This window comes from Portunus trituberculatus, chromosome 47 (assembly GCF_017591435.1).
Source record: "Portunus trituberculatus isolate SZX2019 chromosome 47, ASM1759143v1, whole genome shotgun sequence".
NCBI lineage: Eukaryota > Metazoa > Arthropoda > Malacostraca > Decapoda > Portunidae > Portunus > Portunus trituberculatus.
The window spans coordinates 3,458,443-3,483,755 of NC_059301.1; the positions used below are offsets into that span (position 1 = coordinate 3,458,443).

Below are 25,313 nucleotides of genomic sequence, written 5' to 3' on the forward strand. Positions count from 1 at the left end.
GAAAGAGAGAGAGAGAGAGAGATACATAGATAGAAAAGAAGATTTTATACACATCTAAAAAAAACTGAATTATCTAAAACATCTTTAGATAATCATCTGATATACCTCAGTAGCTAGCCATACTAATTTACAATCTGTTAATCACAAACTGACATAAAATTTTAAGATATTTCCTAAGCTAACCAGTAAATTCCGTTCAACAAATAAAAACATAGCAGAAACCCTGTCCACCATAAGAGCCTTGTTTCATATCTGTCTATCATCCTATTTCTCTAACAAAATCTACTCTCCTACAGAAACACAAGGAACATTATAAAAATTAACTTTTTATTATCTTTCATTGATTTTACTACGGAAACTATTTAATCTCTTCATACCATCATGTTTTCACATTCATTCTGCTTAATATTTGATGATTTTACACAACTTCAGAAACTTATGTATTTAAAGACTCCCATTAATCTTCTATCTATATACCCTTCCTAATGTCAATCAAACTACCCACTCATGGTAAATCTCCCATCTGAAATTATGTTTTTTGTTATTTTTAATAATTATGTTTTTTCACTGTTTTCATGGTTTCAGTGACATTTAACATTTCTAGTATGTTAAATGTTCTTATCATGGTTCTATGGTATTCTAACACTGTAAAGATAACTAATTTTACATTATTTCATGGTTCTACTACAATTTATCGATCTTTATAAAATTTTTTTTTAACGTTTTTATTCTAGCTATCTATGTCAATTAAATATTGAATTACTAGTGTCTAACCCCTTCAGTACCATGCCTCTTCATATTCATTCTGGTTACTATTTGGCGATTTTATACCTTTTCTTAACTTATTATTTGTAATTAAAATAATAATAATCTGCTATTTATCTTTTACCTCCTTACCATTTCTAATGCAAATAAAATTGTCTAATCACACCCAAAATCATGTTAGAAATCTCTAGTAATGAATTAAATCCTCTCCTCCTCCTCCTTTACCTTATTCTAATCATTGCTTTCTTCTTTTCACTTCACCTTTCCCCGTCCCTAGTCACCAATAATTTCACCACGGCGTACTAATCAGCACCATGAACAAAACCTTGAGAAAAAAGGAAATAACAACAAAACTGATCAGAATCGAAATATATAGTTGTCATTTTTACTGTTTTTTTTTTTAATTTTATTAGTTAATTTTTTAGTATCATTATTGGGGTTTCAAGGCAGTTTTAATGATTTTAATATTTAATAAAAATCTAACTATATAGCTAAGACAAGTGAAAAAAGAAACTAATTCAATAATACACACACACACACACACACTCACACACACACACACACACACACACACACCCCTACACTTCAATAAATCAAACACAAAACACTGTTAATATAAATATGGGAAAAAAATATTCTATAAATCTCCTAAAAATGATCCACCTCCTACACACACAGAAACACTCACACTACAAACATAATATATATTTTAATGGGAGACTCTAAGCTAGTTTATCTCTGCCTGTTACTTCAAAACTCAAAAAATCACACAATCACTGCACCTGTCTCACTTAATCCAAAACGATACCCACTCCAGAGAGAGAGAGAGAGAGAAAAAAGAGAGAGAGAGAGAGAGTAAAAAAATAAACATCAGAAAAACGATAAATCATTTAAAACTATCTTCCCAGTTTACCTCTCCTAATGACTGACGTAACCTATAATTGCCTTTCTGATAGTTTGGGACTAGTCATTCACTTATTATGAGACAAAATGATAAATCTAATTATATGATGGTCACTGTTTAGACAGTCAACTTCTTTTAAACAATGAGAGACACATGAGGAAAAAAAGGTTAATGAAAGAGATAATGAGTAAACTGAGTGAGATAGGTTACAAAAAAGATTAATTAGTGGGTGACAGGTGAGAAAAAAGATTAATTAGACATGGTAACTAGTGAGACAAGTAAGTAAGCCAAGTGAGTGAGACAAATAAGTAAGCCAGGTGAGTGAGAAAGGTAAGCCAGGTGAGTGAGACAGGTAAGTAAACCAGGTGAGTGAGACAGGTAAGTAAGCCAGGTGAGTGAGACAGGTAAGTAAGCCAGGTGAGAGAAATAAGTAAGCCAGGTGAGTGAGACAGGAAAGTAAGCCAGGTGAGTGAGACAGGTAAGCAAGCCAGGTGAGTGACACAAATAAGTAAGCCAGGTGAGTAAGACAGGTGAGTGAGTGACGCAGGTACCCACAGACATAATAACGATGAGGCAGGTTGGAATGTAGGTATGGAAGACGTAGTACCCGAGACGTCTCTTCAGCGTGAACACCACCTCCAGGCATGTGAAGTTACCTGCAGAAGGGACGTGGCTGTTACTCATGAGGAAGAACGAGGGAGAAAAATGAAGAACACGGCCATAAGAAGGAAGAAAGAAGGAAGGAGGAAGAAGGGAGAAAAATGAAGAACACGGCCATAAGAAGGTACAAAGAAGGAAGGAGGAAGAAGGAAGGAAGAAGAGGACACGACTATTAGAACTGAGGAGAAAAGAAGGAGGAGGAGGAGGATGAAGGAAGGAAAAACATGATTAAATAAGGATTGTTTACCACCACCATCACTATCATCACCACAACACAACGAGTCACCAATCCACCACCACCATCACACAACCACACACCCCACAGTCACCAAACCACCACCACCACACAACCATCACAGTCACCAGACCACCACCACCACAACCCCCAGTCACCAAACCACCACCACCTCCACAACCCCTAGTCACCAAACCACCACCACAACCCCACAGTCACCAATCCACCACTACCAGCACCACACAACCCCACCGAGTCAACAATACACCACCATCACCACCACCGCTCACCTGTGGAGTACACCTGAGTGCAGTCTGAGGTGTAATTCCTGATGTCCTTCTGGGGAGTTCTATGGAGGGGTCCACGTCCAGGGTCCCACTCGAACACCAGCTCCTCCGTGGTGTGGGATACTGTGGGAGAGAGGAGAGGAGGTGAGAGAGGAAGAGGAGGGAGGGAGAGAGAGGGTAGTGGAGAGGGCAAGAAAGGAGTGTTACGACCGTAACTTCAAACACTGGTCAGCTCCACTACTTTCAAAAGGCTTTAGTTGAAGTTACAAGGTTTTAATTATGATTTTTTTTTTACACACACACTACACTGTATGTCCAACACACACACACACACACACACACACACACACACGGCATAACACAGTAAATAATGCAATGTATGGACAAAGGGAGCCAAGAAAGAAAGGAAGGCAGCCAGTAGCCCCTGGCCACAGTGACGTCACGGCCAGGCGGGGCTGGATGGCTGATGACGTCACTGCCCACCTTGGCCACTTGGCACACTTTTTACGTTACGTAATTAATTATGAAAATGGCCCCTCGAAAAAACGCCGCCAGGCCGGAATGCTTTCCATATTCTGACTTGGCACATACTTTAACTAACACCAAAAATATAAAAAGATTCCAAACTCAGTAATATCAAAGATTTTTCAAAAGAACTTAAAATAAATTGTTGGAACCTTGACCCCCTTAAAAAAAATAAATGTCCGCCCATTCTCACTTCAAAGGAACGAAACACAATCCTAAGAATATGAAAGGTCTTTTCCAACACTTAAGAGCGAGTTACAGCCAGAAATGAATAATTCACAGGGAAAACAACATCACTATTGTTGGAACATTAACACCGTTACAAAACTATTCTACTCTACACTAACTCCACTCACCTTGAAGGCGAAACACTTTAAAACATATGAACTATTTTTTGAAAACAATAAAAACTTGATAATGGCTCAAACAAAAAATTTTCCAAGACGTTCCAGAAAATTTGGCGCCAAAAAACACCCTTATCTAACACAAAAACCACGCCAACAACAACATGCTGCGCCACACACACGCACAGAAAACACTTCAAACACAAACACATACTTATGGACAACATCAAATATTACTATTGAGCCCAAATAAACACTCCAGGAATTAAAGAAAATAATCCTGGATTCTGGGAGGGCTGGGACCGAGGGACAGTCATATTCAAAATGGCGGCGGGGCTTTGAAGGGGTCGACCCCCCATTTGAATTTCACTTAAACATTCACTAAACTTAAACCTGGCCATGGCGGCTGTGTCTGAACAGCTGCTATGAAAGCGTAGTAACGTGGCAGCATGTTGTGGCAAGACAGGCCTATAATAGAGAGAAATAAGGAATGAAATGGCGAATAGAAGAAGGATGTTAGAGGGCGGCGGGATCTGTGGGTGGGGAAACCACCCCCCAACCGTCCCTCCCACCTAACCCCTAGGCCTTTAGAAAGGGCAAGAATGGTTTTTGATGATTTTTCCTGAGTTAGCCTTTGGCTGTGACTGGCCTTAATTCAACACTGCCACACGGTTAGGGCTGGTTACCTGATAACGGAGTCCTACCTCTGCATGGTTCTGTTTTGTGGCGTACCAATCCCGATATAAGATGATTTGGAGACGAAAAAACACCGGCGTAGTCTTGCTGTTGTCACTACCCTTGGAAACACTTAGAAAATCCCGAGTCACTTTCTACACTTTGCTTCAGAAATCTTTAATATGCCATTAGTATCGTAAATGCACTCTTAAAATCCCGTGTCAATTCAACTTTTAAAATTTTATGTTGTAGTAGTTGCTTCAACTTGCTCACCCGCCCACTTCCTCCCGTCAGGAAAGACTAAATAGGATTGAAAAGGCCGCAAGGTGGGTGGGGCAGACTCGTGACGCCGCTGCCTGGATCACAATTGCCATGTTAACTATTATTTGCAAAAGAAATTTCGCTATCGGAGTGAAATTGCTACTACTCCATAGGTGGGTAGTACAACTTGTCCTGTACTTATATTCAGTAACAGTAATAGTACGTAATGATATAAACAGGTTTAAAGTAATATGAATCTTGCTGGTTCCTCACTTGTGGGAACAGGCGCAGTAATTGCTGGATGACATTTTCATCCAGAATATTTTGAGAGAGAGAGAGAGAGAGAGAGAGAGAGAGAGAGAGAGAGAGAGAGAGAGAGAGAGAGAGAGAGAGAGAGAGAGAGAGAGAGAGAGAGAGAGAGAGAGAGAGAGAGAGAGAGAGAGAGAGAGAGAGAGAGAGAGAGAGAGAGAGAGAGAGAGATTTAGTTCATCCTTTGACACTGTCTTTATATGCAACATTTACGAGGCAGAGCAAGAGAAAGACAATGTTGACTTCCTTTTTACCCTTTCAATGCTTGTTTTCTATGTCACATTTAAGAAGCGCTAGAATAGAACAGCATTTAGTTTAGTTCCCCTTCAATACTGTGATGTAAAACAATTAACAGCAATTCAACCAATATAAGGAGTATTTTCTAGTATGTACAGCACGGAATGGCATTAAAGACAATAGATCTTGGAAGATATCTCAGAATGGTCTACGATTAATTAAGTGACACTGGTTTGTACGGGTGTTTAATGGTTCTACTGACAAATTAACAACATTTAGGCATTACTGACGGGAGAAAACTTTTAAAGCCTCTAGTTGAAGTAAAGAAAGGTTTTAGCGATGTCCTTGTGATTATTACTTATAGAACAACATTTATGCATTAAGTAGGAGAAAGTCTTTTAAACGGCACTAATTGAAGTGACGGGTTTTTAAGTGAGCTTATCTATTTATTTATTTTTTTTTTTTGCGCGAGTTTTTATGGTTCTAGTGACACTGGCATGCGATAAACAAAAACAAAAAGAAGAAAAAAGAAAAAATAGAAGTGACTATAGAAAAAGGAGAAAAAAAAAAAAAAAGGCTGAATAAGAACATATTGACAAGATTTCTACATTTTCTACATTATTAACACGATAAGCAGTTGACAGAGTTCTCAAACGTTGGGCACCACCTCCACTACATCCAAAACACTCGAGTTGAAGGGACGCGGTTTTTTTAAGTGTGTTTTTACGGTTGTAATGTGATTAACAAGATTTTTACATTATTAACGCTACGAATACCCTTGAAAATAGTCGCGCTGATACGGGTTTTCGAGGCAATTTTTACGTTTCTGGTGCCAAATTAACAAAATTTACAAAATATCATCGCTGTGAACAGCCTTAAAAATAGTTGTGATGATGTTATACGGATTTTCAAGTGTTTTTACGTTTTTGGTGACAGCTTAACAAGATTTACATATCATTAACGCACTGAACACCCTTGAAAATAGCTGTGGTGATGTTATACAGTTTTTCAAGAGTGTTTTTACGTTTCTAGCGACAGATCAACAAGATTTCTTCTACATTATTAACAGGACAAACAGTCTTAAGAACCAGGCTAATCACTTCTGTGGCCTTGGAAAATAGTCGTGGTGACAGGGCTAAACATTTCAGACTCCAGTAATGCAAAGATGGTGTTGTAGATGATGATGATGATGATGATGATGATGATGATGATGATGATGATGATGATGATGTGTTGTTGTTGTTGTTGAGAAAGAAGGAAGGAGGAAGAAGAGAGAAAATGAAGAACACGGTCATAAGAAGGTACAAAGAAGGAAGAAGGAGGAAGAAGAGGACACGACTATTAGAACTAAGAAGAAAGAAGGAGGAGGAAGAAGAGGACACGACTATTAGAACTAAGGAGGAGGAGGAGGAAGGAGGAGGAGGAGGATGAAGGAAGGAAAAACATGATTAAATAAGGATTGTTTACCACCACCATCACTATCATCACCACAACACAACGAGTCATCAATCCACCACCACCATCACCACTACCACACAACCCCACAGTCACCAAACCACCACCACCACACAACCCTCACAGTCACCAGACCACCACCACCACAACCCCCACAGTCAACAAACCACCACAATCACCACCACACAACCCACAGTCACCAAACCACCACAATCACCACCACACAACCCCCAGTCACCAAACCACCACCACAACCCCTAGTCACCAAACCACCACCACCACAACCCCTACAGTCACCAAACCACCACCACCACAACCACTACAGTCACCAATCCACCACTACCACCACCACACAACCCCACCGAGTCAACAATACACCACCACCACCAACGCTCATCTGTGGAGTACACCTGAGTGCAGTCTGAGGTGTAATTCCTGATGTCCTTCTGGGGGAGTTCTATGGTGGGGTCCACGTCCAGGGGCACCACGGGGTCCCACTCGAACACCAGCTCCTCCGTGGTGTGGGATACTGTGGGGAGAGAGGGAGGGTGAGAGGGGAAGAGGAGGGACGGTGAGAGAGGGTAGTGGAGAGGGCAAGAAAGGGAGTGTTAGGACCGTAACTTCAAACACTGGTCAGCTCCACTACTTTCAAAAGGCTTTAGTTGAAGTTACACTGTTTTAATTAATTATTATTATTTTTTTTACGATGTCAGTGACATATTACTAAGGTTTCTGCATTGTTAAAACACACACACACACACACACACACACACACACACACACACACACACACACACACATGTCACACACACACACACACACAGTACCTTATGTCCAACGAAAACACACCAAGTCACACACACACACATATGTCCAACGAAAAACAGGCCAAGTCACACACACACACACACACAGGAGTACCTTATGGCCAACGAAAAAAAGGCCAAGTCACACACACAAACACACACACATACTGGTTGAGCATCGTAGCAGCTTGCAGAAAGGAAGGGCAGCTACCGTCACACTGTTATGCTTGATTAGATCAAAGATGGGTGGAAACGTTTTAACACACACACACACACACACACACACACACACACACACACACACACACACACACACACACACACATAACACAGTAAATTATGCTATGTATGGACAAAGGGAGCCAAGAAAGGAAGGGATGGCAGCCGGGAGCCCCTGGCCACAGTGACGTCACGGCCTGGCGGGGTGGGCTGGCTAGCTGATGACGTCACTGCCCGCCTTGGCCTAGCTTAGCGGGCTTTTTTTTACGTACGTAAATAATTATGAAAATGGCCCCTCGAAAAAACGCCGCCAGGCCGGAATGCTTTCCATATTCTGACTTGGCACATACTTTAACTAACACCAAAAATATAAAAAGATTCCAAACTCCAGTAATATCAAAGATTTTTCAAAAGAACTTAAAATAAATTGTTGGAACCTTGACCCCCTTAAAAAAATAAATGTCCGCCCATTCTCACTTCAAAGGAACGAAACACAATCCTAAGAATATGAAAGGTCTTTTCCAACACTTAAGAGCGAGTTACAGCCAGAAATGAATAATTCACAGGGAAAACAACATCACTATTGTTGGAACATTAACACCGTTACAAAACTATTCTACTCTACACTAACTCCACTCACCTTGAAGGCGAAACACTTTAAAACATATGAACTATTTTTTGAAAACAATAAAAACTTGATAATGGCTCAAACAAAAAATTTTCCAAGACGTTCCAGAAAATTTGGCGCCAAAAAACACCCTTATCTAACACAAAAACCACGCCAACAACAACATGCTGCGCCACACACACGCACAGAAAACACTTCAAACACAAACACATACTTATGGACAACATCAAATATTACTATTGAGCCCAAATAAACACTCCAGGAATTAAAGAAAATAATCCTGGATTCTGGGAGGGCTGGGACCGAGGGACAGTCATATTCAAAATGGCGGCGGGGCTTTGAAGGGGTCGACCCCCCATTTGAATTTCACTTAAACATTCACTAAACTTAAACCTGGCCATGGCGGCTGTGTCTGAACAGCTGCTATGAAAGCGTAGTAACGTGGCAGCATGTTGTGGCAAGACAGGCCTATAATAGAGAGAAATAAGGAATGAAATGGCGAATAGAAGAAGGATGTTAGAGGGCGGCGGGATCTGTGGGTGGGGAAACCACCCCCCCAACCGTCCCTCCCACCTAACCCCTAGGCCTTTAGAAAGGGCAAGAATGGTTTTTGATGATTTTTCCTGAGTTAGCCTTTGGCTGTGACTGGCCTTAATTCAACACTGCCACACGGTTAGGGCTGGTTACCTGATAACGGAGTCCTACCTCTGCATGGTTCTGTTTTGTGGCGTACCAATCCCGATATAAGATGATTTGGAGACGAACAAACACCGGCGTAGTCTTGCTGTTGTCACTACCCTTGGAAACACTTAGAAAATCCCGAGTCACTTTCTACACTTTGCTTCAGAAATCTTTAATATGTCATTAGTATCGTAAATGCACTCTTAAAATCCCGTGTCAATTCAACTTTTAAAATTTTATGTTGTAGTAGTTGCTTCAACTTGCTCACCCGCCCACTTCCTCCCGTCAGGAAAGACTAAATAGGATTGAAAAGGCCGCAAGGTGGGTGGGGCAGACTCGTGACGCCGCTGCCTGGATCACAATTGCCATGTTAACTATTATTTGCAAAAGAAATTTCGCTATCGGAGTGAAATTGCTACTACTCCATAGGTGGGTAGTACAACTTGTCCTGTACTTATATTCATAGTAACAGTAATAGTACGTAATGATATAAACAGGTTTAAAGTAATATGAATCTTGCTGGTTCCTCACTTGTGGGAACAGGCGCAGTAATTGCTGGATGACATTTTCATCCAGAATATTTTGAGAGAGAGAGAGAGAGAGAGAGAGAGAGAGAGAGAGAGAGAGAGAGAGAGAGATTTAGCGAAGGTCTTTTTTTCAGGAAATCATTGAGAGTACCGTTAACATCGCTCAACACTTGCTACAATTAAATAGTGAAGTTGTAGTAATTGATGGAACGCCATAATCGATTTGTTGAGTCTTTTAACATAATCAGTGATCACCTTTCTCAATCGAGCTGTAAATCAAAGGCGAAGAAGCTTAGGAAGAGCAGAAATATTCGAACTATCAATTTCCAAGCTGAATCACTGTAACGAAAGGGACATAAACAAAATTATAAGAATTGCTAGGTAGGAAAGAACCAGAAATAAAGAGTTCAAGCGAGAAAAATTAAAGTTTAAGGAAGAGATGGAAAGGAATTGGTGACCTTCATATTCCTCTCCTCTTCCCCACCTCCACCTCCACCTCTAGTTACTTATTATTGCTATTATTATTATTACTATTATCATTATCATTATTATTATTATTACTATTATCTTTATAATTATAATTATTATTATCATTATTATTATTATTATTTCTTTTCTTTCTCCTATCAACCCATATCTCCTTCATACTTCATATTTCTTTTTTTAAAGGAGTTTAGGTGAACTGACACGGGTTTTAAGCTTATTCTATGGATCTCGAAACAGACAGAGGTGGAATTAGCAGTATTTACTTAAGAGCAGGCTGATAGTCCTAATACCGAGCATTAGAGTGCAAGGCGGAGGTACTACGAGCGGCAGATTTCAAATGTTCAATAAGTAATATAAAAAGACAACTAATGATGAGCTACACACATTCACAATGACGTATGGCAATAACGACGAGCAGTTTCCTTTTCCTCATTCTAAATCCTTTAACACTCTGGCCAATACGTAAGACAATCCTGTGACAACTTTACGTACAACGGTCACTTTCCCCTACTGGGTTATGCGGCTGTCAAAGTGAAGACTGACGAATGACATCTGATGACAGTGCTTACTCTGGTGTGGATGTCAGCCCCATACACACCCATACAGCAATGTGAGGACACACACACACACACACACACACACACACACACACACACACACACACACACGTCACTGGGAGTAATAATGATCGTTTCCACACCTGCCGAAACGATAATTACTGTCAGTTCTAGGTGTACTAGCACTGGTTCAGAAGTTGCGGTGAATTTATTAAAGCCACCTGTGATCTCACTGAACGTTTCCTTTGGTGACTCACAACAAAGGGGGCAGTCACAGCCTGCCCTCTAAACACAACTCTCTTCCTTCATACAAAACTATAAAAATCTTAAACTAGAAAAAAAAAAAAAAACATCTTAGGAGTCCCCTTCTGATCACATTTCCTTCAACCTGTTTGGGAACTGGCACGTCTGTGAACTTTTTTTTTTTTTATAATCAGTTTTTGTTGCCCTTGGCCGGGTTTCCCTTTATATAAGAAAAAAAAAAAAAATGGAAGCCAATGATCCAAAATGTAAACCCACACGTGCACACGCACACTATCACTTCATTTCCCTTCCTCCTCAGCACCGCTTATGTCACTCACCACTGTACTGCTTTTCATCCCATCACATTCATGCTTCACACAATCACCTCATTTCCCGTCCTCCTCAGCACCGCTTGATGTCACTCACCACTCACCACTGTACTACTTTTCACCCCATCACATTCATGCTTCCACTCTCTCTGATAACCTAATTCTTGAACCGCAAGGCATATAGTTATGAATTCAGACACGTGTTTTTCTTTACCAGTTTACCTCCTGTCACTCCTCACAGGCTCACAGCGAGCCAAGATGAAATGATGCAGGAGTCACGGGGAAAAATAATAATAAACATAATGCATCAACACACTGCCTTAATTCCGCTCCCACAGAGCCACTTCGCTAAACAAAATTTTCAATAACTCCATAAATACGTGACATGTGAATAATCGTAGCCACAAATGCTCTTCCTGACCACCTCTGGGCCCGCACAACACGCCACGATGACGGGATAAGATCACGGTGAAAATGTAACATACCGACAGAATCATAACATTAACCGACACGAACTAACAAAACACACAAAAAACCCAAGAAATACATGGAGAAAAAAAGAAACTGTCAAATAGCCTTACAAAACACCAAACAAACACCTAAGAAGACTCCAGAACACCTACCTACTCTCCAATCAAGTGTAGTGGTCCTGTCCTGCCACGTATCGAAACAAAGCTACAAAACCTCCCTAAACAAATAACATAGATGCATGATTTCACACACACATGTTCTGCCTTACCTTGCCTTGCTTCTCACAAGACGGTAGGATGAAAGAAGACACGGTTCACGGAGAAAATGTAAAAAAATAAACCTAAATGTCTCATGGTACTGCTCTCCGCCTCGCCAGCAGCCATTACAGTTTCCTTTCTTGCCTCCTGTCACGTCGAACAATAAAATGAAAAATAACTCGGTAAATACAAAATGCAGGGTCTCAAGTTTTCACATACTTGTTTTTACTTACCTATTCTTCCTTCTCACAACACGTCAAGGTGAAGGAATAACTGTTATGGTGAAAATTTAGCTTTTTTCCCAGACGCCACACGGTCCACACAGCTGATCATGACGCCGTCGTGTTTCCTGTACATTCCTTTCCCTCTAAAATGGTGAAATGAATTACCAGCATTTTCTTCACTAGCCTTTTATTTTCAACACTTACAACTAATTAACATTATTCATTATGACATTTAAACTGTCTTAGGTGCATGAGTATGTGTATGTGCATAATACAAAGGATTTATTTCCATTTAACAGGTTTAAGTTAGGTTTGTAAGCTATCCCGGGTTTGTTTTCCATACATGTCAAATTGTCATGTGTTTTGTTCATGCATCACCTCCTTTAGTAATGCATTTATTTAAATATTATTTTGAGGAACTAATTCTGCGCATCCTTATTTTCTCTTGTCTTGTTAAACTTGGTGTGGCATATTCTCTATCAAAATTCCTCTCCTGAAAGTCATCTATATCTACATCATCCTTTTTTCGATCATCTTATTTGTAATTTTTCCCTTAATTTTTTTTCTTTCCTCAGTGGTGAAATGAATTATCAGCATATTCTTCACTAGCCTTTTATTTTCAACACTTACAATTAATTAACATTATTCATTATGACTGATTTAAACTGTCTTAGGTGCCTGAGTATGTGTATGTGCATAAAACAGGATTTATTTCCATTAAACAGGTTAGAAATGCGTCTTAGTAATGAAGGGTTTAAATCGCTCTCCTCCTCCTTTACCTTGATTGCCAAGTCAGTTGCTTGATTGATTTAATAAACAATTATAACAAAGGAGGAGGATGGGCCTTGCCACCCACCCCCTGGGCAAAGACTTAAGGTTAAGTATCACAAAAATAACTCTGGACAGTATACACAACATGAATACAAGTATTTCAATAAATAAATACACATATTGCACACCTTACTGCCTAGGACATCCTACAGTCTGGGAGCAAACTGACGATATTCATTGAGTATATCCCTGAGGGTGGCAGAGTCTAGGAGATGGTCAATGAGGCTGTACAAGTCATGCTGACCTTTTGGCCTAAATTTAGCAATGAGAGGACATTCCATGATATAGTGACGCAGAGCGTGTCCCCTTGGTGTAGCACACAGCACACACCAGGAGAAGCACTGACTTCCCAAAAGTATTTGCAGCCTAATCTGAGCCTCATTGCCACCCTGTCATGTGATGCCGTGTGTCTCCCGTAGCTGTAAGCACAGCTCTGGGAGACACGTGCATAGTGAAGACTAGTGCTACTGCCCCTATGGCAACAAAGCTCCAACTGATCACTAATGCTACTTTGTACAAAGTCCTTAATGCTACTCTTAACATAACCCAGAGTGTACTCAGTGCCAGGGTCCAATGTGTCATCTTGTAGGGCACACTGAGCAAGGTGGTCTGCTTTTTCATTTAACGGGATACCCACATGAGAGGGTATCCAGATGAAATGGACCGTGGCACCGGCACCTTCTAGGGCGTGGATGAGATCAAGACACTTATTAACTAGATCACAGTCCATGTGGGAGGTGGATTGAAGGGCGTACAATGCAGCCTGACTGTCAATAAAAAATGTACATTCTTATGGAGAGGTGCCACAATGTGGAGTGCCTCCAGTACAGCATACAGTTCTGCTCTAGTGGAAGACATGGGTGCAGGGAGCCGCCTGGAAACCTCAGTGTCAGTGTAGAGACTGGCAGAGATGTAGTCACGGATGAACAGCCCACATCCATACCTGCTGCCATTGACTGACCCATCACAATAAACGTGAATAGCCTGAACGTGTGGGTACTTGGACAATTTAGTCATGAACATGGCTTGCAGCACATGAGGGACCCAGTCCCTCTTGGGCTAATGCAGAGAGTGAATATCAACACTGACAAGGTGAGGGTTCCAGGCGGGTTGCAGCGGTGACATAAAACGTTAATACAAGCCTCGGCTACACCTACCTTGTCAGTACTCCCAAGATTGTCCTGAGGTACTCCCAAGATCTTCCTGAGGTATGGTGTTGTAGCAGTGCGAGGATCATGATACAGGGGTCAGTGATCCCTTTAGAGAGTCCTGGGGCATCCCAAGATTATCCGCATGGCTTCATTCTGTACAAGCTCCAGGGGACTAATTGGGTGGCAAGTCATTGTATTAAAACAGGGCAGCATAATCAATAAGGGACCGTTGACAGTTCAGAACATTCTTAGGACTGGAATCCGCCCAGTCCTGGGGCATCCCAAGTGGTTATCCGTGGCATGAGCTTCATAGTGTACAAGAGACTTCCTAAAGCTCATCTGAACACCCAGGTACTTGGTCAGTTGCTTTGCTGGGCTTGGGTTCAAACAGGGGCAGCATAATCAATAAGGGTCACCCAGGATAATGTTCACCACGGCGTATAATAAGCACCATGAACACAAACCTGTTAGGGATACTTATAAAAAAAAAAAAAAAAGAAACCCACTATATAGACATAAAACAAGGAAAAAAGAAACACAAGATAATTCAATAAAACACACACACACACACACACACACACACACACACACATCAAACACAAAACATACCATCAAACACAAATTAATAAAAAAAAAAAAAAAAAAAAAAAAAAAAAAAAAAAAAAAAAAAATAAATAAATAAATAAATAAACCTAAGGAAATGACCACCTCCCAAACACACAGAAACACTCACACGGTACAGGATGACATGAATATATCAATGGTTTTAATGTAGGAGACCAGCGGTAAGGAAGCTTGAGACTTGGCCTGTTGCGTGAAGAGCGTCAGGAGGGAAGTCACACCCAGAGTCACGCAGGCTGGGGCGATCTCAGGCTTAATCCAAAACGAGAGAGAGAGAGAGAGAGAGAGAGAGAGAGAGAGAGAGAGAGAGAGAGAGAGAGAGAGAGAGAGAGAGAGAGAGAGAGAGAGAGAGAGAGAGAGAGAGAAGAGAGAGAGAGAGAGAGAGAGAGAGAGAGAGAGAGAGAGAGAGAGAGAGAGAGAGAGAGAGAGAGAGAGAGAGAGAGAGAGAGAGAGAGAGAGAGAGAGAGAGAGAGAGAGAGAGAGAGAGAGAGAGAGAGAGAGAGAGAGAGAGAGAGAGAGAGAGAGAGAGAGAGAGAGAGAGAGAGAGAGAGAGAGAGAGAGAGAGAGAGAGAGAGAGAGAGAGAGAGAGAGAGAGAGAGAGAGAGAGAGAGAGAGAGAGAGAGAGAGAGAGAGAGAGAGAGAGAGAGAGAGAGAGAGAGAGAGAGAGAGAGAGAGAGAGAGAGAGAGAGAGAGAGAGAGAGAGAGAGAGAGAGAGAGAGAGAGAGAGAGAGAGAGAGAGAGAGAGAGAGAGAGAGAGAGAGAGAGAGACCCACACCCCATGGGCCAGAGGGAGAGAGAGAGAGAGAGACCTTCTCGCCCTCCAGAGACGCCACGTCCCACACAGGAATACACCACCAGATCGACGGATCAGCCATGGTTTGGCTACTGCCGTGTTGCTGCCGAGGCAAAGTATGCTGCCTGGCTCCGCTACAAGAGGAACCCGACTCAAACAAGGACAAACAAGGAACTGGCCACCAAGAATCCATCCCTCCCCTCAGCAAGCAGGACGGTACTGTCGCCACCAGCAGTAAGGAGAGGGCACAGTTGCTGGCTTCCTTGTTTGCTGGAAAAATGAAGGTCGGGAATCCACAGCAGCCACCGCCTCAGCTGGTCCAGCAATGTGAGAAGACTGTCACCATGGTGGAGGTGACGCATCAGCAGGTGAAGCGATTATTGCGGGGGCTGGACACACAGAAAGCCACTGGCCCTGATGACATCAGCCCGCACCTGCTGAAGCGATGCTCCCAGGAACTGGCTGCCCCTCTCACCCAAGTCTTCACAACTTGTGTACGGGAAAACGTCTGGCCTTCAGTGTGGAAGGAGGCTCGAGTAGTTCCTGCACACAAAAAGCTCCAGGACGGACCCAAAAAACTACAGACCCATATCCCTGTTGTCAGTGGTGGGTAAAGTGTTTGAGAGGGTCGTGGCAGAGGTGGTGTGTAGCCATCTCAAGGACAATGCCCTCCTCTCAGACCAACAGTTTGGGTTCAGACCTGGAAGGTCAACCTCCGACCTAATGATGCTTCTCACCAGGCATTGGCAGGACGCCCTCGACGACGGCAAGGACACTATAGTGGTTGCTTTGGACATAGCAGGAGCTTTTGATAAAGTATGGCACAACGGATTACTAGAAAAGCTTCGTGCTAAAGGCATCCAGGGTGGCTTGCTACGACTCTTGGGAAATTACCTGCAGGACAGAAGCCTCAAGGTGGTTGTCAACGGGCAAACATCTGAGTCCCTGCCTGTGGAGGCATCAGTGCCACAGGGTTCAATTCTTGGCCCACTCCTGTGGAATATCTACGTGGATGATCTTCTCCAGCTACTGCCAGGAGTCATGGCCTATGCTGATGACTGCACCCTCTCCTATACCTATCCACGCCAGGACAGTGGGCGGGCTGCTGAGGCCATCAATCAGCAGCTACGAGTGATAAAGGAGTGGGTGCTCGCTGGCAAGTGACATTCGCGCCGGAGAAGACACAAGCAATGGTTGTCTCTCGGTCCCCAGCCGCCATGGCAGCAATGGCAGGAAAGTTGTCTTTGGCGCTGCTGCTCTCCCACTCCAAGATGACGTCAAGATACTTGGAGTGGAGGTGGATCGAGGGCTGAGGTTTGACAGGCATGTCAAAACCATTGCCAAGAAAGCCTCTCACAGGATCTCCGCTCTCAGAAGGATCGCCAGTTTCCTCGACAGGAAGGGGAGACTGCTGCTGTACAAGGCACAGGTGCGGCCCCACCTTGAATACGCAGCTCTCTCCTGGATGTCCTGTGCCGCCACACAGAAGGAGACTGGACAGCATCCAACGCCGCGCCATACGGCTAGTAGATGCTGCACTACCACCTCACCCAGAGCCTGAGCGTCCCCTTGATTCACTGGAACACCGCAGAGACGTGGCGGCGATCGTAGTGTTCCATAAGGCACAGGTGCAAAGAGTGCCACATCTGGCAGGGCTGCGTCATCCTCTAAGAGTCACCGCACGGAGCACGAGAACGGTGCTCAATGGTGGTGACGCCGTAGAGGTGCCGCGATCCCACGGGTGTCAGCATCAACGCACCTTCGCAGGACGCGTCTCCAGGATGTGGAACTTGTTCACGGCCGCGGTGCCTCACGTCCAGGAGATGAACACACAGTGTCAAACTGATGGCACATAAGTGGAGACAGACACTGCCAACTCCTCTGACACTCTTTGTGACGTGACACTCAGTGTAGTGCAGTGCGTGAATAGTGCTAGTGAAGTGAAACGAATAGTGCTCCATTTACATGCTGACCATCTTGTATATTATCTATTTTAAGTCTTGTAAATATTGTAGAGAAATAGATTGTAGTACCCTTAGAATAGGTAGCACACGACAGTGCGCCTTTGGGTACATGTTCCTTTGTATTAAGTTTTGTTTAAATAAAAAAAAAAAAAAAGAGAGAGAGAGAGAGAGAGAGAGAGAGAGAGAGAGAGAGAGAGAGAGAGAGAGAGAGAGAGAGAGAGAGAGAGAGAGAGAGAGAGAGAGAGAGAGAGAGAGAGAGAGAGAGGTGACATAAGAGAGAGAGAGAGAGAGAGAGAGAGAGAGAGAGAGAGAGGGTAAGAATATGAATCTTTTAAACAGGTGAGTGGTGCAGGTGAGTGAGTGAGACAGGTTAATGGGTAAGATAAGTTAATGAGATAGAATGAGTAAAGCAAGTGAAGCAGATGAGAAAAAAAAAAACTAATTAGACAGACGAATGAATGAGACTGGGTAATAACATAACATAACATAAATAATAGGATAACAAAGGGCCACCAGGGCCCATCTAGGTTATCCTGTATCAGTCGCACAGCGACCTCGTCATCAGTACTTAAAGATACACTTACAAGTACACAATACATTATATACTAATTCTAAATATTTGGCCCATTAACAGGGCTAAGTCCTGCAGCGAAATCCTCTACAATTTGTGGTCCCCATACATGGGGATCATGTCTTGTTTAACTATAGTAAATTTTTTATAAAGACTATCATGCAGTGCTATACATAATTATAAATCTAATAAATTTAAGTGCTTATCTAATCTGTCTTTAAACATTGTCAAACTAGTGCTATTTACAACCGTCTCTGGCAATGCATTCCAGAAGTCTACCACCCTATGAATAAAGAAATATTTTCTTATATCTAACCTGCAGCCTTGCTTTCTAATCTTCCTGCCATGATTTCTAGTCCTATTTCCCTCCTCTAAGGTAAAGAAAGATCTCACATCTATGTAGTTTGTATCTGAGAACATTTTAAATAACTATCATATCCCTCTTATACATCTCCTCTCAAATGAAAACATGTTTAATTCCTTTAATCTATCTCTATACTCCAGGCACTTTAATGCTGGTATCATCCTAGTTGCTCTTCTCTGAACTGCTTCTAACATGTTGATATCCTGCCTATAGTGGGGTGACCAGGCCTGTATGCAATACTCTAAATGGGGCCTAACATAGGAATTATATAAGCTACGCACCACTTCCTTACTTTTATAACTAACATTTCTATTTATAAAACCCAGGATCCTATTTGCCCTATTTCTTGCTTCTAAACATTGCTTTGAAAATTTCATAGTCCTGTCTATCACTACTCCTAAATCCTTTCCTTCCTCTACTGCCTCTAGCCAACATCCCTCCATCTCATAGTTAAAGTTTGTGTTGTCTTTACCTAAATGCATAACCTGACACTTTTTAGAATTAAACTCCATCTGCCACCTGTCTGCCCATGCTATCAGCCTGTCCAGGTCTCGTTGTATTCTGAAATTGTCCTTTTCACCCTGTACTGCACATGCTATCTTAGTATCATCTGCAAACTTTGATACTTTGCTACTAATTCCTATACCTAAATCGTTACTGTACACCAAGAAAAGAAGAGGTCCTAGCACTGATCCTTGGGGTACCCCACTAACCACTTCCTTCCACTCAGACATTGCCCCATTTAATACTACTCTCTGTTTCCTATCAGAAAGCCATTCACCAATCCAATCAACTAACCTACCCCCTATCCCATGTAGTCTCAATTTGTACACTAGCCTCCTAAGCGGTACCTTATCAAACGCCTTGTTAATAACTAGATATATAACATCTATGCTATTTCCATCATCTAACTCCTTGGTAATATATTCTAAGATATCGAGCAAATTTGTAAGACAGGACCTCCCTGATCTAAAGCCATGTTGGGTATCTCTAATTAATCTATTCTCATTTAAATGCTCCCAAATACTACCCTTAATGATTTTCTCTAGTATCTTACATACTATACTAGTTAAACTGATCGGTCTATAATTATTTGCATCATCCTTCCTACCTTTTTTTAAATATTGGAGTAACATTAGCTAACTTCCAGTCCTGAGGTATCTCAGCAAACCTAAGTGATCTTTCAAAGATTAACTTAAGTGCTTCAGAAATACTGTCTACACCCTCCTTAAGTACTCTGGCATGTAGCTCATCAGGACCACTAGCTTTCCTATCGTCTAGTTCAAGAATAAATTTCCTAATAATTCCCGGTTTTATATCAATATTTTCTAAAGCTCTTAAACTACTCGTCACACTGTTTGTAACAGGATTTCCTATTCTTTCCCTAGTAAATACTGAAGAAAATTGTTCATTCAATAATTCTACTATTTCTTCATTTTGATCCACTACTACACCATCTTTTCTGAGTGGTCCAATCCTATCCTTATTTCTTTTATCACTGACCTTGTAATAACTATATAATTTTTGGGATCTTTACTCCCAGCTCTAGCTAGTTTTATCTCTGCCTGCCTTTTACTTTTTTTTATAACCTTACTCAAATCATCTCTGACCTGTCTGTACCTAATCAAATCTACATCTTCCCCACTTTTCTGCAACTCTCTGTATGCCCTCTTCTTCTCTCTGATCTGGCTACCTATCTCATGAGTCCACCATAATGGCTTCCTGTTTCTCTGCCTTATATCTTTGTAAGGGATACACTGCATCACTATACCCTTTACTACAACCTTAAAAATATCCCACATCTCCTGTGCAGTTTCATTTCCAAAACTATCTTCCCAGTTTACCTCTCCTAATGACTGACGTAACCTACCATAATTGCCTTTCTGATAGTTTGGGACTCTAGTCTTATTCACTATATTATCCCTACCGGAATTAATGATAAATCTAATTATATGATGGTCACTGTTTGCTAAAGTCTCTCCTACCTCAACTTCTTTTAAACAATGAGAGACACATGAGGAAAAAAAGGTTAATGAAAGAGATAATGATTAAACTGAGTGAGATAGGTTACAAAAAAGATTAATTAGTGGGTGACAGGTGAGAAAAAAGATTAATTAGACATGGTAACTAGTGAGACAAGTAAGTAAGCCAAGTGAGTGAGACAAATAAGTAAGCCAGGTGAGTGAGAAAGGTAAGCCAGGTGAGTGAGACAGGTAAGTAAACCAGGTGAGTGAGACAGGTAAGTAAGCCAGGTGAGTGAGACAGGTAAGTAAGCAAGGTCTCGAGAGAAATAAGTAAGCCAGGTGAGTGAGACAGGAAAGTAAGCCAGGTGAGTGAGACAGGTAAGCCAGGTGAGTGAGACAGGTAAGCAAGCCAGGTGAGTGACACAAATAAGTAAGCCAGGTGAGTAAGACAGGTGAGTGAGTGACGCAGGTACCCACAGACATAATAACGACGAGGCAGGTTGGAATGTAGGTATGGAAGACGTAGTACCCGAGACATCTCTTCAGCGTGAACACCACCTCCAGGCATGTGAAGTTACCTGCAGAAGGGACGTGGCTGTTACTCATGAGGAAGAACGAGAAAGAAAGGGAAAAATGAAGAACACGGCCAGAAGAAGGAAGAAAGAAGGAAGGAGGAAGAAGGGAGAAAAATGAAGAACACGGCCATAAGAAGGTAGAAAGAAGGAAGGAGGAAGAAAAATGAAGAACACGGTCATAAGAAGGTACAAAGAAGGAAGAAGGAGGAAGAAGAGGACACGACTATTAGAACTAAGAAGAAAGAAGGAGGAGGAAGAAGAGGACACGACTATTAGAACTAAGGAGAAAGAAGGAGGAGGAGGAGGATGAAGGAAGGAAAAACATGATTAAATAAGGATTGTTTACCACCACCATCACTATCATCACCACAACACAACGAGTCATCAATCCACCACCACCATCACCACTACCACACAACCCCACAGTCACCAAACCACCACCACCACACAACCCTCACAGTCACCAGACCACCACCACCACAACCCCCACAGTCAACAACCGACCACAATCACCACCACACAACCCACAGTCACCAAACCACCACAATCACCACCACACAACCCCCAGTCACCAAACCACCACCACAACCCCTAGTCACCAAACCACCACCACCACAACCCCTACAGTCACCAAACCACCACCACCACAACCACAACAGTCACCAATCCACCACTACCACCACCACATAACCCCACCGAGTCAACAATACACCACCACCACCAACGCTCATCTGTGGAGTACACCTGAGTGCAGTCTGAGGTGTAATTCCTGATGTCCTTCTGGGGGAGTTCTATGGTGGGGTCCACGTCCAGGGGCACCACGGGGTCCCACTCGAACACCAGCTCCTCCGTGGTGTGGGATACTGTGGGGAGGGAGGGAGGGTGAGAGGGGAAGAGGAGGGACGGTGAGAGAGGGTAGCGGAGAGGGCAAGAAAGGGAGTGTTACGACCGTAACTTCAAACACTGGTCAGCTCCACTACTTTCAAAAGGCTTTAGTTGAAGTTACACTATTTTAATTAATTTTTATTATTTATTTTACGATGTCAGTGACATATTACTAAGGTTTCTGCATTGTTAAAACACACACACACACACACACACACACACACACACACACAGGAGTACCTTATGTCCAACGAAAAACAGGCCAAGTCACACACACACACACACACACACACACACACACACACAGGAGTACCTTATGGCCAACGAAAAAAAGGCCAAGTCACACACACAAACACACACACATACTGGTTGAGCATCGTAGCAGCTTGCAGAAAGGAAGGGCAGCTACCGTCACACTGTTATGCTTGATTAGATCAAAGATGGGTGGAAACGTTTTAACACACACACACACACACACACACACACACACACACACACACACACACACACACACACATAACACAGTAAATTATGCTATGTATGGACAAAGGGAGCCAAGAAAGAAAGGGATGACAGCCGGGAGCCCCCTGGCCACAGTGACGTCACGGCCTGGCGGGGTAGGCTGGCTAGCTGATGACGTCACTGCCCGCCTTGGCCTAGCTTAGCGGGCTTTTTTTTACGTACGTAAATAATTATGAAAATGGCCCCTCGAAAAAACGCCGCCAGGCCGGAATGCTTTCCATATTCTGACTTGGCACATACTTTAACTAACACCAAAAATATAAAAAGATTCCAAACTCCAGTAATATCAAAGATTTTTCAAAAGAACTTAAAATAAATTGTTGGAACCTTGACCCCCTTAAAAAAAATAAATGTCCGCCCATTCTCACTTCAAAGGAACGAAACACAATCCTAAGAATATGAAAGGTCTTTTCCAACACTTAAGAGCGAGTTACAGCCAGAAATGAATAATTCACAGGGGAAAACAACATCACTATTGTTGGAACATTAACACCGTTACAAAACTATTCTACTCTACACTAACTCCACTCACCTTGAAGGCGAAACACTTTAAAACATATGAACTATTTTTTGAAAACAATAAAAACTTGATAATGGCTCAAACAAAAAATTTTCCAAGACGTTCCAGAAAATTTGGCGCCAAAAAACACCCTTATCTAACACAAAAACCACGCCAACAACAACATGCTGCGCCACACACACGCACAGAAAACACTTCAAACACAAACACATACTTATGGACAACATCAAATATTACTATTGAGCCCAAATAAACACTCCAGGAATTAAAGAAAATAATCCTGGATTCTGGGAGGGCTGGGACCGAGGGACAGTCATATTCAAAATGGCGGCGGGGCTTTGAAGGGGTCGACCCCCCCATTTCAATTTCACTTAAACATTCACTAAACTTAAACCTGGCCATGGCGGCTGTGTCTGAACAGCTGCTATGAAAGCGTAGTAACGTGGCAGCATGTTGTGGCAAGACAGGCCTATAATAGAGAGAAATAAGGAATGAAATGGCGAATAGAAGAAGGATGTTAGAGGGCGGCGGGATCTGTGGGTGGGGAAACCACCCCCCAACCGTCCCTCCCACCTAACCCCTAGGCCTTTAGAAAGGGCAAGAATGGTTTTTGATGATTTTTCCTGAGTTAGCCTTTGGCTGTGACTGGCCTTAATTCAACACTGCCACACGGTTAGGGCTGGTTACCTGATAACGGAGTCCTACCTCTGCATGGTTCTGTTTTGTGGCGTACCAATCCCGATATAAGATGATTTGGAGACGAAAAAACACCGGCGTAGTCTTGCTGTTGTCACTACCCTTGGAAACACTTAGAAAATCCCGAGTCACTTTCTACACTTTGCTTCAGAAATCTTTAATATGCCATTAGTATCGTAAATGCACTCTTAAAATCCCGTGTCAATTCAACTTTTAAAATTTTATGTTGTAGTAGTTGCTTCAACTTGCTCACCCGCCCACTTCCTCCCGTCAGGAAAGACTAAATAGGATTGAAAAGGCCGCAAGGTGGGTGGGGCAGACTCGTGACGCCGCTGCCTGGATCACAATTGCCATGTTAACTATTATTTGCAAAAGAAATTTCGCTATCGGAGTGAAATTGCTACTACTCCATAGGTGGGTAGTACAACTTGTCCTGTACTTATATTCAGTAACAGTAATAGTACGTAATGATATAAACAGGTTTAAAGTAATATGAATCTTGCTGGTTCCTCACTTGTGGGAACAGGCGCAGTAATTGCTGGATGACATTTTCATCCAGAATATTTTGAGAGAGAGAGAGAGAGAGAGAGAGAGAGAGAGAGAGAGAGAGAGAGAGAGAGATTTAGCGAAGGTCTTTTTTTCAGGAAATCATTGAGAGTACCGTTAACATCGCTCAACACTTGCTACAATTAAATAGTGAAGTTGTAGTAATTGATGGAACGCCATAATCGATTTGTTGAGTCTTTTAACATAATCAGTGATCACCTTTCTCAATCGAGCTGTAAATCAAAGGCGAAGAAGATTAGGAAGAGCAGAAATATTCGAACTATCAATTTCCAAGCTGAATCACTGTAACGAAAGGGACATAAACAAAATTATAAGAATTGCTAGGTAGGAAAGAACCAGAAATAAAGAGTTCAAGCGAGAAAAATTAAAGTTTAAGGAAGAGATGGCAAGGAATTGGTGACCTTCATATTCCTCTCCTCTTCCCCACCTCCACCTCCACCTCTAGTTACTTATTATTATTGCTATTATTATTATTACTATTATCATTATCATTATTATTATTATTACTATTATCTTTATAATTATAATTATTATTATCATTATTATTATTATTATTTCTTTTCTTTCTCCTATCAACCCATATCTCCTTCATACTTCATATTTCTTTTTTTAAAGGAGTTTAGGTGAACTGACACGGGTTTTAAGCTTATTCTATGGATCTCGAAACAGACAGAGGTGGAATTAGCAGTATTTACTTAAGAGCAGGCTGATAGTCCTAATACCGAGCATTAGAGTGCAAGGCGGAGGTACTACGAGCGGCAGATTTCAAATGTTCAATAAGTAATATAAAAAGACAACTAATGATGAGCTACACACATTCACAATGACGTATGGCAATAACGACGAGCAGTTTCCTTTTCCTCCTTCTAAATCCTTTAACACTCTGGCCAATACGTAAGACAATCCTGTGACAACTTTACGTACAACGGTCACTTTCCCCTACTGGGTTATGCGGCTGTCAAAGTGAAGACTGACGAATGACATCTGATGACAGTGCTTACTCTGGTGTGGATGTCAGCCCCATACACACCCATACAGCAATGTGAGGACACACACACACACACACACACACACACACACACACACACACACACACATACGTCACTGGGAGTAATAATGATCGTTTCCACACCTGCCGAAACGATAATTACTGTCAGTTCTAGGTGTACTAGCACTGGTTCAGAAGTTGCGGTGAATTTATTAA

The 25,313-nt window shown here is 42.1% G+C and overlaps 2 protein-coding genes across 13 annotated transcripts in view; one reads left to right on the forward strand and one right to left on the reverse strand.

Annotated features, from left to right (window-relative positions):
* The window catches only part of LOC123520525 (stomatin-like protein 1), a 144,795-nt gene that overhangs the window by 43,642 nt on the left and 75,840 nt on the right, over positions 1–25,313 (forward strand). The gene's annotated exons all lie outside the window — the stretch shown is intronic.
* On the reverse strand, positions 1,556–23,864 carry LOC123520527 (glycine receptor subunit alpha-4-like). Of its 12 annotated transcripts, none has more exons than XR_006679289.1 (5): positions 23,552–23,864; positions 21,664–21,782; positions 20,822–20,922; positions 2,225–2,325; positions 1,556–1,576 (listed from the first exon to the last, which is right to left on the reverse strand). XR_006679289.1 is itself a non-coding variant. In XM_045282857.1 (4 exons), the coding sequence occupies exons 1-4, from the start codon at positions 23,557–23,559 to the stop codon at positions 2,290–2,292; spliced, it is 264 nt and encodes an 87-aa protein (XP_045138792.1). In that variant the 5' UTR covers positions 23,560–23,863; the 3' UTR covers positions 1,803–2,289. The 12 variants fall into 12 exon arrangements, 4 of the variants coding, with proteins under 4 accessions (XP_045138792.1, XP_045138791.1, XP_045138789.1 ...); XR_006679288.1 differs by lacking the exon at positions 1,556–1,576 and adding an exon at positions 1,803–1,935; XM_045282857.1 differs by lacking the exon at positions 1,556–1,576 and having other exon boundaries at positions 1,803–2,325; positions 23,552–23,863.

What these genes read in the sequence shown, in the direction of transcription:
- LOC123520527 (XM_045282854.1), bottom strand. An exon ending in ACACCTCAGACTGCACTCAG is followed by an intron (nt 2,326 to 7,067) that starts GTGTACTCCACA and finishes TCCCTTCTGCAG; the next exon opens with GTAACTTCACATGCCTGGAG.